The sequence below is a fragment of the Dromiciops gliroides genome, chromosome 2 (genome assembly GCF_019393635.1).
Source record: "Dromiciops gliroides isolate mDroGli1 chromosome 2, mDroGli1.pri, whole genome shotgun sequence".
In the NCBI taxonomy this organism is placed as follows: Eukaryota; Metazoa; Chordata; class Mammalia; order Microbiotheria; family Microbiotheriidae; genus Dromiciops; species Dromiciops gliroides.
In genome coordinates, this window is record NC_057862.1 from 616,540,688 (window position 1) to 616,557,147 (window position 16,460).

Below are 16,460 nucleotides of genomic sequence, written 5' to 3' on the forward strand. Positions count from 1 at the left end.
TCTAAAAGTCTGAGCCGGGATGAAACATGTGATAGCCAAATGAAAAGAACTCAAGCTCACCAAGCATGGCCAAAATGACCCCATTTTGACATAGACAGGTTGGCAACCAAGGAAAAACTCATTGACCACTCCTTAGGCTCAAAGAATTCTATGAACATTTGATGAGCCTTCTGTAACTAAAGGGACATTCAGTTTTCTTTTATTCACATTGGATTCTCCACTTTGTGGATTAACTATGGAAAATTTTCATCCTAAAAACTGATTCCCACGGCCACATTTCTACTCTAAGATTGTTATTCTAATTAGATTTTAGTGACCCTGTTGGTATTTGTTAAGTATCTTTGATAAATGCTTTATGATTTAGGCAGGCATTTTAATAAGCATTCCCAAATGTAAATTTCTGCATAATGAGTTTCTATCAAGCAGAGTATATCTATATTTTTGAAGTTTGAAGCAAAAAAGGAGTGATTTGATGATTATTTAATGTTTGGGATTATTAATAAGATAATTTTCTTCGAAGGAAACAATTCATGTTGCATTTTTTCTTATAGACAATACAATAAAATAGCATTAATTATAAGTGTTGTTATCAACATTGCTAAATATTAGGTTATTTAATAGCATGCTAGGTCACAAATGTTCTTCAAATTCTTTTATACACAATGGGCCTGGTTGCTTTATTAAGAAGAGGGAAAATTGGGGGCAGCTAGGTGGCGCAGTGGATAGAGCACTGGCCCTGGATTCAGGAGGACCTGAGTTCAAATACAGCCTCAGACACTTGACACTTATTAGCTGTGTGACCCTGGACAAGTCACTTAACCCTCATTGCCCAGAACAAAAATACAAAACAAACAAACAACAAAAAAAGAAGAGGGAAAATTGATTCATTCTGAGAGGAGACAATTTTGCAACACACCAGAGCTTGAATAAGGTTGAAAAACATATGACCTTTTTTAGAAGGTAAAAAAGTAAGAATGGAAAAAATTTCATTTCTATATCTGGATATCTAATGACATGTTGAGAAAAATGTTCAGAATCATACAGAAAGGAGAAAAATGATAATGGAAAGGTAGTATGAGTAGACAAAATAAATATTTGAAAAACGAGCATCTGGTTTAATAAGGAATATAAAATAGCAGATGAAAGGATAGCAGATGTTTTTCTTGGGCACAGGTAGATAACACTGAATTTTGGATTTCATTTTCATCAAATTAATGGCATTTGTATTAATATTGGAGGCAGCTGGGTAATGCAGTAGAGAGAGCACTAGGCCTGGAATCAGGATAAGTTCAAATCTGGCCTCAGACACTTCCTAGCTATGTGACCCTGGGCAAGTCACTTAACCCTATTTGCCTCAGTTTCCTCATCTATAAAATGAGCAAGAGAAGGAAATGGTAAACCACACCAGTCGATATCTTTGCCAAGAAAATCCTAAATGGGGTCACACAGTCAGACTTGACTGAAAATGACTGAACAACAAATATTAATATTGCCAAAATGTAATAGTTCTAGTACAATATAGTTTTTATATTTTAGTGGTCATGATTTATCCATGTAAAACAAAAGGGAAAAGATTAAAGTATCTTCACTGCAACTTGCAGATACTTTTTTTTTGTTTTTTTTAACTAATCTTTAAGATTGTTATTAGGCCTCACCTATAACTGTATGGATAGTTAATTTGCTATTGGTGGACCTCATGTGTAATCATTAATTTGTAATATAAGCAACATTCTTCTGCTGTCTAGTTTCTCTTAAACTGAAATTATTAATCCATACATACATTTTCAACAACCTCACTTTTATTGCCTTAAAAACAGCCATTTATGTTTTCTCATTGTTTTTAAAAAAGATAAGAAAATGCAAATGTGAGATCTGATTTTGCTTAATAACTTAATTTTAACAACTTCATTTATATTAAAAATATAATTTAAAAAGATACCTTAAAAAGATGGCCATATCTGACTTTATTTTGTAATCCCCCACACTCAGCTACATAGCCACACAAATTAGCATACCTAAAAAGATATCACAGTTAAAGTAGTGACACTTTAAATTAAGCAGCTTCAAATTAAACAATAACAATTATTGATTTAGTCAGTGGTAATCAAGATTATTCCTACAAATTCAAGAGACATAAAAAAGTGAATAAACATTAAATTAAAGACTTTCCAATGGGAAGGGTACAACTAAATGAAATATGACCCTTTCTGAACATTTTATTCTTCTATGGTGTTCTTCTATTCTTTTTTTTGTATCTATATGCATATAAACACATAAAATTATTGTAGAATAAATATGTTCCTCTGGACTTATATTCTTATTATTAGGCACATACAGGCTATTTTAATAGTATCATATCAGATCAGTATACAAATAATTTTGTATAAAATATGTAATGCACATAAGATGTACTGCACAGTAGACATATTGTATACAGAGTAGTTGCAGGGTAGCCCTAGCCAGCGAAAACCAGCTGCTAGGGACCATAGAAGGCATCCTGCAGAAGGTAGTATACAAACTGAGTCTTGAAGGAAGCTATGAAGACTAAGATAAGAAGGTGGAGAAGGAGAACATTCCAGAAATCTGTGAGCAGCCAGTGCAAATGTAGAGAGAAGATGGAGGAATAGAAAGTGGGCAGACCAGTGTAGCTGATCATAGAGTGCACATCGTAGGCAGGTGTAAAAAGACTGGAAATGTAGGATGATTCTTAAAAGCCTTCAACGTCAAATGGAGAAGTCTCTATGTGCTTCTGGATGCCACTAGATAGGATACCACTGGACTTTACTAAGTAGTGGGGTAAAATAGGCTGATCTGGGTTTTAGGGAAATCACTTTAGTGGCTGATGGATCAGAGTGGGGTGAGACTTGAAGCAGGGAGACCAATTAGGAAACTACTTCAGTAGCCCAGGTGAGACGTAATGAAGGGGCTGTATAATTGGACAAAAAGGGATCTTGTGGAGGTAGGAATGACAAGATTTGGTGATGAACTGGCTGTGTGTGGTGAGGCATTGAGGAAAACAGTAGGGTTGTGAGCCTGGGTGACTGAAAGGATAGTGAAGAGAGGGTTTTGGGGAAAAGATAATGAGTTCTATTTTGGACAGGTTGAATTTGAGATACCTTTGAGATATCCAGTTTAAGGTGTCCAGAAGGAAGATGGTGATGCTGAACTGCAGTTCAGGAAAGAGATGGGAGATGGATTTGGGAGTTATGTGCATAGAAATAATAACTGAACCCATGGGAACTGATTCGATCAAACTAATCCTAATTTACCACAAGATTATTTATTTACTAACAAATATAGGAATTAAGTAGGTAAGAGTACTTGATAAATCATTATTTTCATTTTAAGAAAAAAATCCAAAGAGCACAGAAAATAGGCACTGGTCCTGTCAAAGACATATTCTATCCTATCTCTTGAAATATTCCCTCAAACTCCACTTCATGTTTCCTTTCCAGTTCTCAAAAATGGAGATCAAGCAAATCTTCATGTTTTGCCCTAAATAAGTTCCCTTTTCTTGTTGTCTTGTCTCTGATATTGGTACTGGACTCTTCTAATTACTCCAACTCAAAACCCTAAATCCATCTTTTGTCTCTTCATCTCTCTTACTGACTCCATACATACCTAGCAACAAGACTGTACTATGGACTAGCTTGGCACTTTGTTAGTATTTCTCAAAAAAGCACCTAGCTGGGTTACTCTTTTGTTGTTGTTTGTCCTTCATTCTCCAAGAAGACCGTTGGAGGTGATGTCATGACTTGCATTAGATTGGATTTAAGTGAAGGAGGGCTGTGCAAAGTCACCAGCCTCACTCACTCATCCAGAGCCATCTGGGTCCAATGGCAAGATATTTATCAGGACGACTGGAGATAGCCCTGGACGTTTGGGGAAATTAGGGTTAAGTGACTTTCCCAGGGTCACACAGCTAGTAAATCAAGAATGAAGTCAAATTTGAACTCAGGTCCTCCTGACTTGTGAGGCAGTGCTCTATCCACTGTGCCCCCTAGCTGCCCCTTACCTAGCTGGGTAGGATGGGGAGAAGAGATGTAGTCACTGATCTATCCTTCTTAGTATTATCTCTCTCACATAACCACACCCTGACCCTTGTTCTTGAACCTTGAACTTCAACTTCCTTACCACCATACTAGGTTTTAGTGGACTCAGGGACATCAGGGAACTTAAATTTCAGCCTGATCCAGTATGAATAAATCCTCATCCTGGCAAGCCCACTCCAGTTGTAATAAAAGTTATTCTGGAGGCAGCTAGGTGGTGTAGTGGATAAAGCACTGGCCCTAGATTCAGGAGGACCTGAGTTCAAATACGGCCTCAGACACTTGACACTTATCTATGTGAACCTGGGCAAGTCACTTAACCCTCATTGCCCCACCAAAAGAAAAAGTTATTCTGAGGCTATACCTGGAATCCATGCTTATCACTTATAAGACCAGGTGCCTCTGGTACATGTTAAAGCCTGGGATCTCGTTCAATCCTTACTTTTCCAGGTAGTCTTTGGGTTACTGTAATATACATAGAAAGATATGGACAGAAATCATATAGGATTATATAGTATATATGAGTAGCAGTCTGCATTATTAGAAGGCACATTAATGTTGTTAAAAGAATATCTATGAATGGTTTAATGGAAAGAGCACTAGACTTGAAGTTAATAATTACATTATTATTAACAGTTATGAATAATATATAAGAATTATGATTATAATACCAATAGTTGGTGATTATTTAATTCTTTAAGGTTTACGTAGAACTTTGTAAATGTAGCCCCTTATCAACAAGGGATATTGTCGATGAAGGGAAATATAATTTTTCCCAGCTGGAGGAAGGGAACTGAATGATTACGGGGTAGGAGACAATGGGAATTTTGAAGCCTTATAGTGCATATGAGTACTGAATCAGTAGCTACCTGATTGCAAGGAAAGGTCTCTACTACCTCAAACTGGATGTAATCATTAGGACTCACTGACCAGCTTAAGGAGTAATTTGCCTAGACAGAATTTGTTGCCACTCTAGAATCTGGTGAACTTATTTCTTCTTTACTTCTTTCCCCTACTTTTCCTCACCAGTGCTGGACAGATTGGTATAACTTATTCTCAAGAGTTTCCTCCTTTCTTTAAATCTTGCCTATTTATTTAAAATGAGTTTTGTTTCCATATTAAAAGAAACCAATTTTAAAAAATCTTTCTGAAGGAGTATTTGCTATAAATAGGTAGACAATATTATTGGGAAGAACCTCTGGACAAATAGCCCTAGCCTTAACTTTTCTTTTGTATTTAACTCCCCCCCCCCCATCTCTCTTTCTCTCTCTCTCTCTCTGTCTCTCTTTCTCTCTCTCCCACCCTCTCGCTTTTTCCCTCCCTCTCTTCCTCCTTTTCTCCTTCCTTCTCTCTCAATCTCTCTCTCCCCTCACTTCCCATCTCTCTCTCTCCACCCTGTTTCTCTATTTTTCTCCTTACCTCTGACCCAACAAAAAGGGGCTTTACATGTATTATCTTATTTGGTAATAAGTGCTAGGTTCAAGTATGAGCTATGTGACCTTGAGTAAGTCTCTTCACCACTGGGCATCAATTTCTTCTAAAAAAAAGAAAAACTTAAATGAGATGATGGCTAAGGTTTGATCCAGTGCTAATCCTGAGATTCCTCATGAAGTACACAGAAATACAGCCAGAGATGTCAAAAGATGAATGAAACCCTGCCTCAAAGTTAATTTTAGGAACTCCTCAGTGGCCTTGAATTTTCAGCTCAGATAAGAGTAAGAGTAATCACACCAGAAACTAGAGCCATAGGATTCTGTCATTGATAAGTCCATAAGACCAGTTGTAGAAAAAAAGTTAAGGAGAAGAAAAGGATCCATTCCTCCCAAGACATGAAATCCATCTGGTAGGGTTACTTCTAGCTCATGGAAAAACTTTCTAAATTATCAGACCTATCCAAAAAAATAATAAATTATTTTGTGACACACTGAACACCCAATCATTAGAAGAATTCATAGACTGGATTATCACCTGTGCGGGATGTTGTAGAGAGGACTATAGTTAAGTAGGAAATTGGACCGGAGGACTTTGGAAAGTTTTCAAAATTCAAAATTTGAGAATCCAAATTCCAACTTCCAAATTCAAGGATTCTATGAAAATTTTTATCATAATTGATTGGTACAATGTTTTTGTTTATATTGTTGGTGTGTACAAACTGCTAGAATGAACTGTGAAGAACAAAGTTTTACATGTAAGTTGTATTAGCATTTGAGAATTAATCACATCAGGAACTGCTACCCTATAGTCTTGTACCCCCATCTAGTGGTTAAACTAAGAATCAGAAATAATGACAAAGTGGGAAACTACTGTTTTTTTTTCTCTTTGAATTAACTGCAAACGGTCTTTGAAGTAAATGACAAACACTTAAATCTTTCAGTTTTATATCAATATTAGTCATTATTATAGAAAAAATAATTCTTTTCATCTTGTCTGGTAGGACTTTAGACAAAAACAGTCCTGTGTCAAGTCACTATCCTATTTATCCTTTTTCATTTAAAGTTCTGGGGAATATAGAGACATAAAACAACTGCTTTTCTTAGATCAATAAAAGCATTAGGATATAAACTCATATTTGAATCCTCACTAAGAGCAACTTCAGTACACCTCCTGTAGTTTTCAGGATGACGGGGATGTTATACACCTCATCTTGCTTCCACATGATTTTGATTACTTCAGGAAGCATATACACACACACACACACACACACACACACATGTATATGCATATATATACGTATATATATGAGGCAATGAGGGTTAAGTGACTTTCCCAGGATCACACAGCTAGTAAGTGTCAAGCATCTAAGGCTGGATTTGAACCCAGGTCCTCCTAAGTCCAGGGCCAGTACTTTATCCACTGTGCCACCTAGCTGCCCCCAAGCTTCATATATTTTTTAAGTTTTTAAATTATTATTATTATTCTACCTTGCTTGAAAACTGAGTATTTTGTATGGAAACAGCTATTAAAAACATTATTCTTAAATTTTTAGCGATCAAGTTGTATCCTGGTAATTTAGGGCAATAGTTTGCAAAATTAAGGTCATTCCTAAGAACTCCCTCTTCTTGTCCCCCTCCTCATCTCTTGTCACTCAGATGTTTTCTCCTCTATGTCTTCCTCCACCCCTGTCTCACATAATGATGTGGCCTTTCTGCTCGATGAGGTAAACTATTCTCTGTGCATGAGTGATCTCAATCTATCCCATCATCTCCAGCAGTTGCCCCATCATTCCCACTCTCTCACTAATCTGAAATAACTCCCTATTGGCTCCTTCCCTACTACCTAAAAACACACCCATGTCTCCACCATCTTCAAAAATCCCTCACCTGACAATGAAATCAAAGCTATCTATAACCATATGAAAAAATGCTCTAGATTACTTTTGATCCGAGAAATGCTAATTAAAACAACTCTGAGGTATCACCTCATACCTATCAGAGTGGCAAATATAACAATCAAAAGAAAAATATTGGATATTGAAGGGATAGGGTAAACATGTGATGCTATTCCACTGCTGGTGGAGTTGTGAAAAGATTCAACCATTCTGGAGAGCAATCTGGAACTATGCCCAAAGGGCTATAAGAACTATACATACCTTTTGATGCAGCAATACCACTGCTAGGTTTATATCCCAAAGACATCCCAAAATAGAGGAAAAGAACTATTTGTACAAAAATATTTATAGCAGCTTTTTTTTGTGGTGGCTAAGAATTGGAAATCAAAGAATGCCCATCAACTGGGGAATGACTAAACAAGCTGTGGTATATGATGATGATGCAATATTATTGTGCTAGAAGAAATGACAAGCAGGATGGTTTAGAAAGGCCTGGAAAAACTTGTATCAACTGATGTATAGTGAAGTAAGCATAACCAAGAGAAGGTTGTGCACAGTGACAGCAATATTGCTTGATGAAGTACTGTAAATGACTTAACTATTCTAAGCAACACAATGACCAAAGACAATCTCTCTCTCTCTCTCTCTCTCTCTCTCTCTCTCTCTCTCTCTCTCTCTCTCTCTCTCTCTCTCTCTCTCTCTTTCTCTTTGGTGAGGCAATTGGGGTTAAGTGACTTGCCTAGGATCACACAGCATGTAAGTGTCAAGTGTCTGAGGCAGGATTTGAACTCAGGTCCTCCTGACTCCAGGACTGGTGCTCTATGACCCAAGACAATCTCAAAGGATTAATGATGAAGCATACTATCCACCTCCAAAGAAAGAACTAATATTGATTGAACACAGACTAAAGCATGCTATTTTTCACTTTCTTTCATTATTTTCTTTTATTCAAGTTTTCTTGTACAAAAGACTAACATGGTAATGTTTTACATAATTAAACATGTATAACCCACATCTAATTCCTTACCACCTCAGGGAGGGGAGGGGCAGGAAAGGAAGGAGGGATAGAATTTGGAACTCAAAACTATATATAAAAATGTTTATTATTTTTAAAAATTCATCCTACATCTCTCCTCCCTTTTATGGCTGAAGTCTGAGAAACCTACCTTCAACAGCATCTCCACTTCCTTTCCTCTCACTTCTTAACTCTGGTTTGGTTTCTGACTTAATCAACTGAAACTCCTCTCTCAAAAGTTACCTGTGATCTCTTAACTGCCAAATCTAATGGTCTTTTCTCAGTCTGTATCCTTCTCTGCAGTCCTTGATCCCATTTCTCCTAGACATATTCTTCTTGACAGGTTTGTATGAGATTGCTCTCTCCTGCTTCTCTTTCTACCTGTCCTATTCCATCTGTCTCCTCTGCTGGCTCTTCATCCTGGTTATATCTATTAACTGTATCATACTGTTCTGGGCTCTCTTCTTTTCTCTGTACTGTTTCACTTAGTGATCTCATCTGCACCTAAGGATTCAATTGTCATCTCTATGGAGATAATCCTAAAATCTCTTTATCTAGCTCTAATCTCTCCCCTGACAGTCTCAAGTCACCAACTATTGGACATTTCAACCTGAATGTCCCTTAGATATCTTAAACTTCTCCCCCCAGCCCACCAAACCTTCCCCTCTTCCTAACTTCCTTATGACTGTCAAAGGCTCTTAGTTACTCAAGGCTTGCAAGATAAGTGTCATCCTTAACTCCTCACTTTCCACTCCCATATCCATTCAGCCTGGTGTAGACCCTTATCACTTCACACTTGGAATATTGAAATAGCCTCCCTGGTTGGTCTTCCTGCCTCAAGGCCCTTCTCACTCCTGTCCATTATTTCCTCGGCTATTACAAAGATGTTCTAAAGGGCAGGTTTAATTTACCATGTGCACTCCCTTACTCATTACTTCCAGGATAAAATATAAAATTCTGTTTGGCATTTAAAGCATTTCACAACCTTGCCCCTTCTAACCTCTCCAGTCTTATTAAATTTTATCTTCCTCATCAGAAATGACCTCCTGATGTATAATTCTAGATATCAAGTCATATCTTGTGAAGCATTTGGTAGATATTACATTTTTGTAACCTGTGGTTTTTACTGTTTCCTTGCATAATTTGTAGTAGGCTAATTAGTTATAATTCTCCCATAATTTCTGGTGATGACTGATCTTTTATACATATGATGATCTTTTAGATGTAATGTTCTATGGACTACTACATCTGCAGATAAAATGACTTCTTTTACATTTGGGTAAGAGTTTGAGATATAGGCATTTTTTTTGTATTTTCACTAGCAACTTTCACTAATAATTTTCACAGAATAACTCCCATAGCAGATAGGATTAAAAGGATTATATGCACTTCACCCTGTTTCCACACTATTTTTATTTCTTTGGATAGATTTTGTTCTTAATCTGTGATTTTGTCTACTATTATGCTCTATTTCCAGTATGCTTTATTTGAAGAATTCTAAAAGATGTTTTGCAGCTTATGTAAATAGTTCAGGGATATGCTATCTGTGAGTTCATAAAAGATAGTAAGTTTCTGCTATATAATTCTATCCAATTAATCATGTCTTTTTAGGTACTGGAAGTTACCAAATTTTTGCAACCTGCTGTGATGTGTCAATTTCCATCATCTCACTGTGTAATCTACATAAAAATATTTCTGAATCACTATCATACACCCTTCATTGTTCTAAGTAAATCTCTATTACACAGCAATTTATTCAACATATTTTGACAATACTTTATTTTAGCTGTTTCACAAGTTCTTTCAATGATGAACAACTTTCAGTTACATTTGACAAGTCCAGTGGCTTATACATGTTTTCACTCACTACTATCACTTTGTGTAGTGAGAGTTGTTCCAAAAGTATTACTTTAACTTATAACTTACTATCAGGTGCTCTAAGGACATCAATCAATCTTCCTCCTTTTGGATGAGAGTTAATCTTTTGATAGCTGCCTTGTGATGAGCCCTGAGTTCTGTTAACATTGTAAAGTTTTAACTAGATGGACTCTCGTTCCATTGTCTACTTTATCATGCCTATATTTACATACACTCACACATATATATACATATACATATACATACATATATATACATATATATATATATGACTGATACTGCATAGGTGGTACTTGCTCTAAATGAGCTCTTCTTGTTAAATATTGACTTCAAGAGGCCAATCACTTTCTCAACATTTTCAGCCCTAGCTTTCTCCTAAATTATATATATATATTTTAGTGAGGCAATTGGGCTTAGGTGACTTGCCCAGAATCACACAGCTAATAAGTGTGTTAAGTGTCTGAGGCTGGATTTGAACTCAGGTACTCCTGACTCCAAGGCCGGTGCTCTATCCACTTCACCATCTAGCTGCCCCTCTCCTAAATAATATTAAGCTCAATCATGTGTCTTGCTTGAAGCCCAAAGTATCTTATCAACTTAATATACTGATTCAACTTGACCTCTATATTCAAGCTAAAAAAGTAACAAGTCTCTACTCTTCCTTAATGCACGCTAAGAGTACTGTGTGTATTGAGTATGAATAGCATTTTGCTAACATTGGAGGAAAGTTTTCTTTCAAAAGATGAAGCATCTGTTCAATGTGTTTTCAATAGTTTTATATAAAGTAATTAATAGAGTGTTTTAGTATGATTCCTTCTTTGACTTGAAGGTGGTGGTCAGTTCTCTTCAGAGTGAGAATAATGGTTTAAAGGCTAGCTAAACAGAATCATGGTGCATTTAAACTCTCTCTCTCTGGAAGATAATACATTTTAAGTAATTTCTTCTTGACTGTGTTTATAGCATGTTTTAAATAGACAGCAGTTCATTACTCAAGAATTCTCATTATGGCTATATTTGAGGCTCATGGCTAAATTATTAGTATAGAAGAGTCAAAAAGCCTTGCACTGACAAGAAAGGTTACAGCACTTTCAGGTGACCTTCCCATGTAGCACCTCCTTTTAGCACTGTGCCCCCCATTCAGAATTTGCACTCAGAGGGAAGCTCAACTAAGAGGAAGCCTGCCCCAAGTTCAAGATATCCTGTGAGGCTGCACTCCTAAAACTACAGCTCATGAACTCCCTACTGCTGCATTTACCTTTAACAGCCAGTTAAGGGACACAAGTTGCTCAGAGCAAAGACATTTATTCAGATGACATCATAAAAACAGTAGCTATAAAACATTCTACCCCATAAATCTGGTTTGTACTCTCCAACAATGGGTACATACATAGAGAGAATGTGCTAGTAGAGAGGCACATTCTCAGGAATATACATGGCCAGCAACTCATTCTTCTGATGCTTCAGGGTCTGGGGTCTTTGCATTCTCATGATGTTGCTCCTTGCTGGGCCATGTTTGTAGTGGGCAGGCTTCTCTGTTGCTATACTGGGTTCCTTGGTTCTGCTCTTCTCCAAAACTCAACTTCTGACTTCCAGAGTTAATTCCCCAAACTCCTCTTGCTGACTTGTGCCACTCACAGCAATGTGCCTCACTACCATGGAAGAGAGGGAAAAGAGAAAGAAGTTCCTATCCCCAACTTGCTGGACTCCATTAAAAAATCTACTAAGAAATGGATGTCTTGACTGATGCCTTAGAGAATATTTTGCTCTTTAAAAGCCATCAGAGACAGGACTGATTTTTTTAGTCAGTAAATGGGTCACAACCCTAAAACATCATTAAACTAATGGAGTTACTTCTTTTAAAAAAATAGACACGTTTTATTTTATATCCCTTATATTTCCCACTATATTCTCTATCATCTTCCATAGACTCATCCTTTATAATGAAGTAAAAAGAAAAAAAAGTTTCACAAAACTAAACAACATATTTTTAAAATATGATGTTATATTCATTATCTCAGAGACATGGTTTCCCACTTCTACAAAGATGCTGGGAGAAGTACATTCTCATAGATTTTCTTTGAGGCCAAACTTGGCCATTATAATTTCTTCACATTAAATTTTCATAGTTTTATTGTTCTTCCTATTTACATGGTGATTATTATTATTATTAGGGTATTTTTTCCTGGCTCTGCTTATTTCACTTTTGCATTAGTTTATAGAGGTCTTTCCATACTTTTTCTGTATTCATCAGTCATCATTACTTAGAACATAGTAACTTTCTCTTATATTTCTGTACAACTGATTTAGTCATTCCCTCCTCATGGACATCTATTTTGCTTCCAATTATTTGCTACCCTGAAATGAGCTGCCATAAATATTTTGGTGTATATGGAGCCTTTCTTCTTATTATTGACCTTCTTAGGATTCCTGCCTAGCAGAGGACCCTCTGGGTTCAAAGGGAGAGGCATTTTATTCACTTCCTTTGCATAATTTCTAATTGCTTTCCAGCACAGATGTACTAATTCTCAGCTCCAGTGAGAATGAATGTATTAATGTGCCTAATATGCATCCCAACAAACCTGGAGAAATGTTTTATACTGATAAAGGAGAAATTAAATGTAAACACTTCTGAACATTTCCTTTCCAGGCTGTAAATAGGTCACTACAACTTACATAATCTGTGAAGAGTACAACACTCAGCATGTTGGTTACTCAAAATCTCATACTTTAAAGGTACAAAGTTACCTAGTTCCCTTCCCCCAAACAAATCTTGTTTTTTAACTAGATACATGATTTCACTATAATAATACCTTTTCCAAACAACTCACCATCTTAAATAGAAAAAATAAAGATATTGCAATAGACCATGCAATCAGATTGATTGTTAAGAAACTCTGAATGAAGGACCTCTTGAGAATGGTAGAAATATGGAGATGTTTTGCAAAGCCAGGTAGAAACAGAATGTAAACCTATAATAGCTAGAATTTATATAATTTATATAGCACTCTAAGGTTTTTAAAGAGCTTCACATATTTTATCTCATTTGATTGCCCTGGGAGGGAGGTGCTATTATTATTCACATTTTAGAGATGAAAAAGCTGAGGCTGAAAGGTCAAGTGACTTGCTCAGAATCAGTAAGAAGTGTCAGAGGCAGAATCTGAATTTGTCTTCCTGATTCCAACTTATTCACTGACCCATCCAGCTTCTAGATAATAAGTGTCATGAGAACAAGTACTGTTTCATTTTTGTCTTTGTTTTATTTATTTATTCATTCATTCATTCATTCATTTATTTGTTTGTTTGTTTATTTATGTATTTATTTGGCAGGGCAACTGGGGTTAAGTGACTTGCTCAGGGTCACACAGCCAGTAAGTGTTAAGTGTCTGAGGCCAGATTTGAACTCAGGTACTTCTGAATCCAGGGCCGGTGCTTTATCTACCGTGCCACCTAGCTGCCTCTCATTTTTGCCTTTGTATCCCTGGTGCCTAGCACAATTTTTGCGTGTAGTAGGCATTTAATGCTTATTGACTGACTAACTAACTGATATAAGGTCATGAAAATGGGAAAAGCAGAGAGAAACAAGAACAAAGAAAGCTTATCTATGGTACCTTCTAAGAAAGTGATCTGCTATCTTGTAATGTCATGTATATAGACAGTATAGTTATAAAGAAATGGAAGATAATCTGGTTGTAGCCTTGGACCTCTGTTCACTGGGTACTCTCAAGTCTGAGATAATGAAGAGAGATCTGAAAATAAAGAAAATATCTACACACTAATACAGAGGAAGGAATTTGCCAAAGACTTTAATGGTTTAGGGCAATTTGAACTGGAGGCTGAGATCTTTCACATATAAAATCTGAACTGATAGACAGACGTGTAACCAAGGACCCATGCCTATTCTCTTGGCCAACAGGAGCCTGTCTCCTGGTAGAAAAGGTCTTCTGAGAAACACCAGGTTCTTCTGTTCTCATTGCTTCCTGACCTTTCACCTGGCTTTATCTTTCTGTTTTATCATTTGACTCTTCTGACTGGATCCCAGGTTTTGTTCTTAATCTCGGTCTTGGCTTTCCTCACCTTGGTTTCTAAGCCTCAACTTTCAAATGACCTTTGCTCAGGAGTTGGCCTGATGATGCCAATGTAATGCTTAGTTAAACACAAAAAAAATTCTATGTTCACCAATGCAAAGTAGCTCGTAATTTGAGGAGCTAGAGGGTGCTATTTCCCCATTAACCCTGTGCTTCAGACAAAATACTGAGACACCTGTAAATTATTTGAATTACTTTGTAAACTGTCATATTAACAGTTTCTCTTAAATATATCAATTCACAAAACAACCTAGAAAACTTCACATTCTACTGCAACTATATTTGGATCCTTTTCCTATCTTGCTCTGGGCATATCTTGGTACTATAATCATTTCTTTCTAGCCTAAAGTCCATGAGTTAATGGACTTAGTGAAAAAGAATACATTAAAATATGCATATGTGAGAAAAATTTTCCGAAGTCACTAACACTTTCTCCTTCAGTAAGTGCTATGATTCAGAAACCTGCTCTGATTTCCATCTGATGTCTCTTCTAACAGCCTTTTTATCCTTGCCCAACATGACAAAAAATTCAAGAAACTACTCTAAACAACTGCTTGAAGTATTTAAAAATAATATGAACTACTATTAGAATTACACTTTGAAAAAGTGGAAGAGAATCATTTTGAGGTGTCTTATTTAAAATTTTAGTAGGGAAAAACCATTTTTTTATTTGTCATAAGGACTTTTGACTCATATTATCTGGATTCAGTTTCCAGCTTGTTATATATTCTTGAGGAGGAACCTCAAACTTTTATATCTAGATTTTACTGATGCTATTATTGCCAAAGTCTCCCATTATTTTAATATCTCCATGTTTAATACAATATTCATACATTTCATCTTAGTGAAAATGCCATTAACTTTACTGTTGAACTAAAAATGACATGCTGGATTTAGCTACTGTGTATTGGAAGCAAGATGTGACAGTGGAAAAAACCCAATATATTAGGAGTTAGGAAGTTTGCTACTAACTAGCTTGAAGAGCTTAGGAAAGTTATTTATGCTCTTTAGATCCTATATTCGTGAAGGTATTGGGACAGAGGATTCCTAAGGAATCTTCCAACTCTCACATTTTATGGTCAAAATTCCATTTTAAGATTAAACCTGGGGCAGCTAGGTAGTGCAGTGGATATGGACCTGAGTTCAAATCCAGCCTCAGACACTTGACACTTACTAGCTGAGTGACCCTGGGCAAGTCACTTAACCCCAATTGCCTAAAGAATCCAACAACGAAAAAGAAAAGAAAAAAATTTTAAAAAAAGATTAACCCTATGATACCATCTCTAACAACACCTTATATGAACAGCCTAATTTAGCAGAATAATCAAAGTCAAAGATTACATAAAGGGGAATGTAAAGCTACATTTTGTTAATATGCTATTATAATCTGATGACTGTGAAGGTCTTTATAAACTAGGGTCAAGGAAATTTCAGCTATAACTTCTAAAGCAAACTTCTAAAAGAAGAAACAGCAAGTAGTCTTTACTTACCACAGGTGACAGTATCCATTTTGGGGGGCCTGAGAAATTGCTCTTTCACCCAGGTCTTTTCCTGTTTAAAAAAAAAAGTTTTATTTAGTGTTGTTTTTTTTTCCCCCATGGGAAAAATTTCAAGATTATGCCATGTGGAGATCATTTGCAGGAACTGAGGGGAGGTGAAGGTAGGGAAGAGAAAGCTTAGGAAAGGCATGATGTCTTCATATATTTTAAGGACTGTTACACGGAATGGGGATTAGATCTGTTCTGCTTGTTCCTAAAGGGCAGAACTCAGATAAAAATTGCAAAGAGATGAATTTAGGTTCCATGTAAGGAAAAAACTCCCTAAATAGGGCTGCCTAAAAAGGAGGTATGTTGCTCCATATTGGAGGTCTCTAGACAAAAGCTGGATTTATTAGATACGCTCTAAGGAAGATTTTTATTCATGTATAGACTGGTTACACTTTTTTGGAGAAAAGTCTTCAAAGGTGCTCTCTCTATTATTTTTTCTGCTTTAAGAGGCAATATAGTAAGACTTTAATTTTCCTCTAGAATTAATGGTTTGTTTTTTTGTTTGTTTTTTTGTTTGTTTGTTTGTTTTTAGTGAGGCAATTGGGGTTAAGTGACTTG

At 36.3% G+C, this 16,460-nt stretch overlaps 1 protein-coding gene across 5 annotated transcripts in view; it reads right to left on the minus strand.

Annotated features, from left to right (window-relative positions):
* Window positions 1-16,460, minus strand: part of RMDN2 (regulator of microtubule dynamics 2) — an 84,910-nt gene that overhangs the window by 19,420 nt on the left and 49,030 nt on the right. For 4 of the 5 annotated variants that reach the window (XM_043980072.1, XM_043980071.1, XM_043980070.1 and 1 more), the window contains 2 exons: window positions 15,846-15,906; window positions 1,940-2,015 (listed from right to left, as the gene is read on the minus strand). In XM_043980072.1, the coding sequence (XP_043836007.1) occupies window positions 1,940-2,015; window positions 15,846-15,906 (137 nt within the window). Of the gene's footprint in view, window positions 1-1,939; window positions 2,016-10,725; window positions 11,920-15,845; window positions 15,907-16,460 lie in introns of those variants that run through there. The other variant, XM_043980073.1, reaches the window with a different exon arrangement.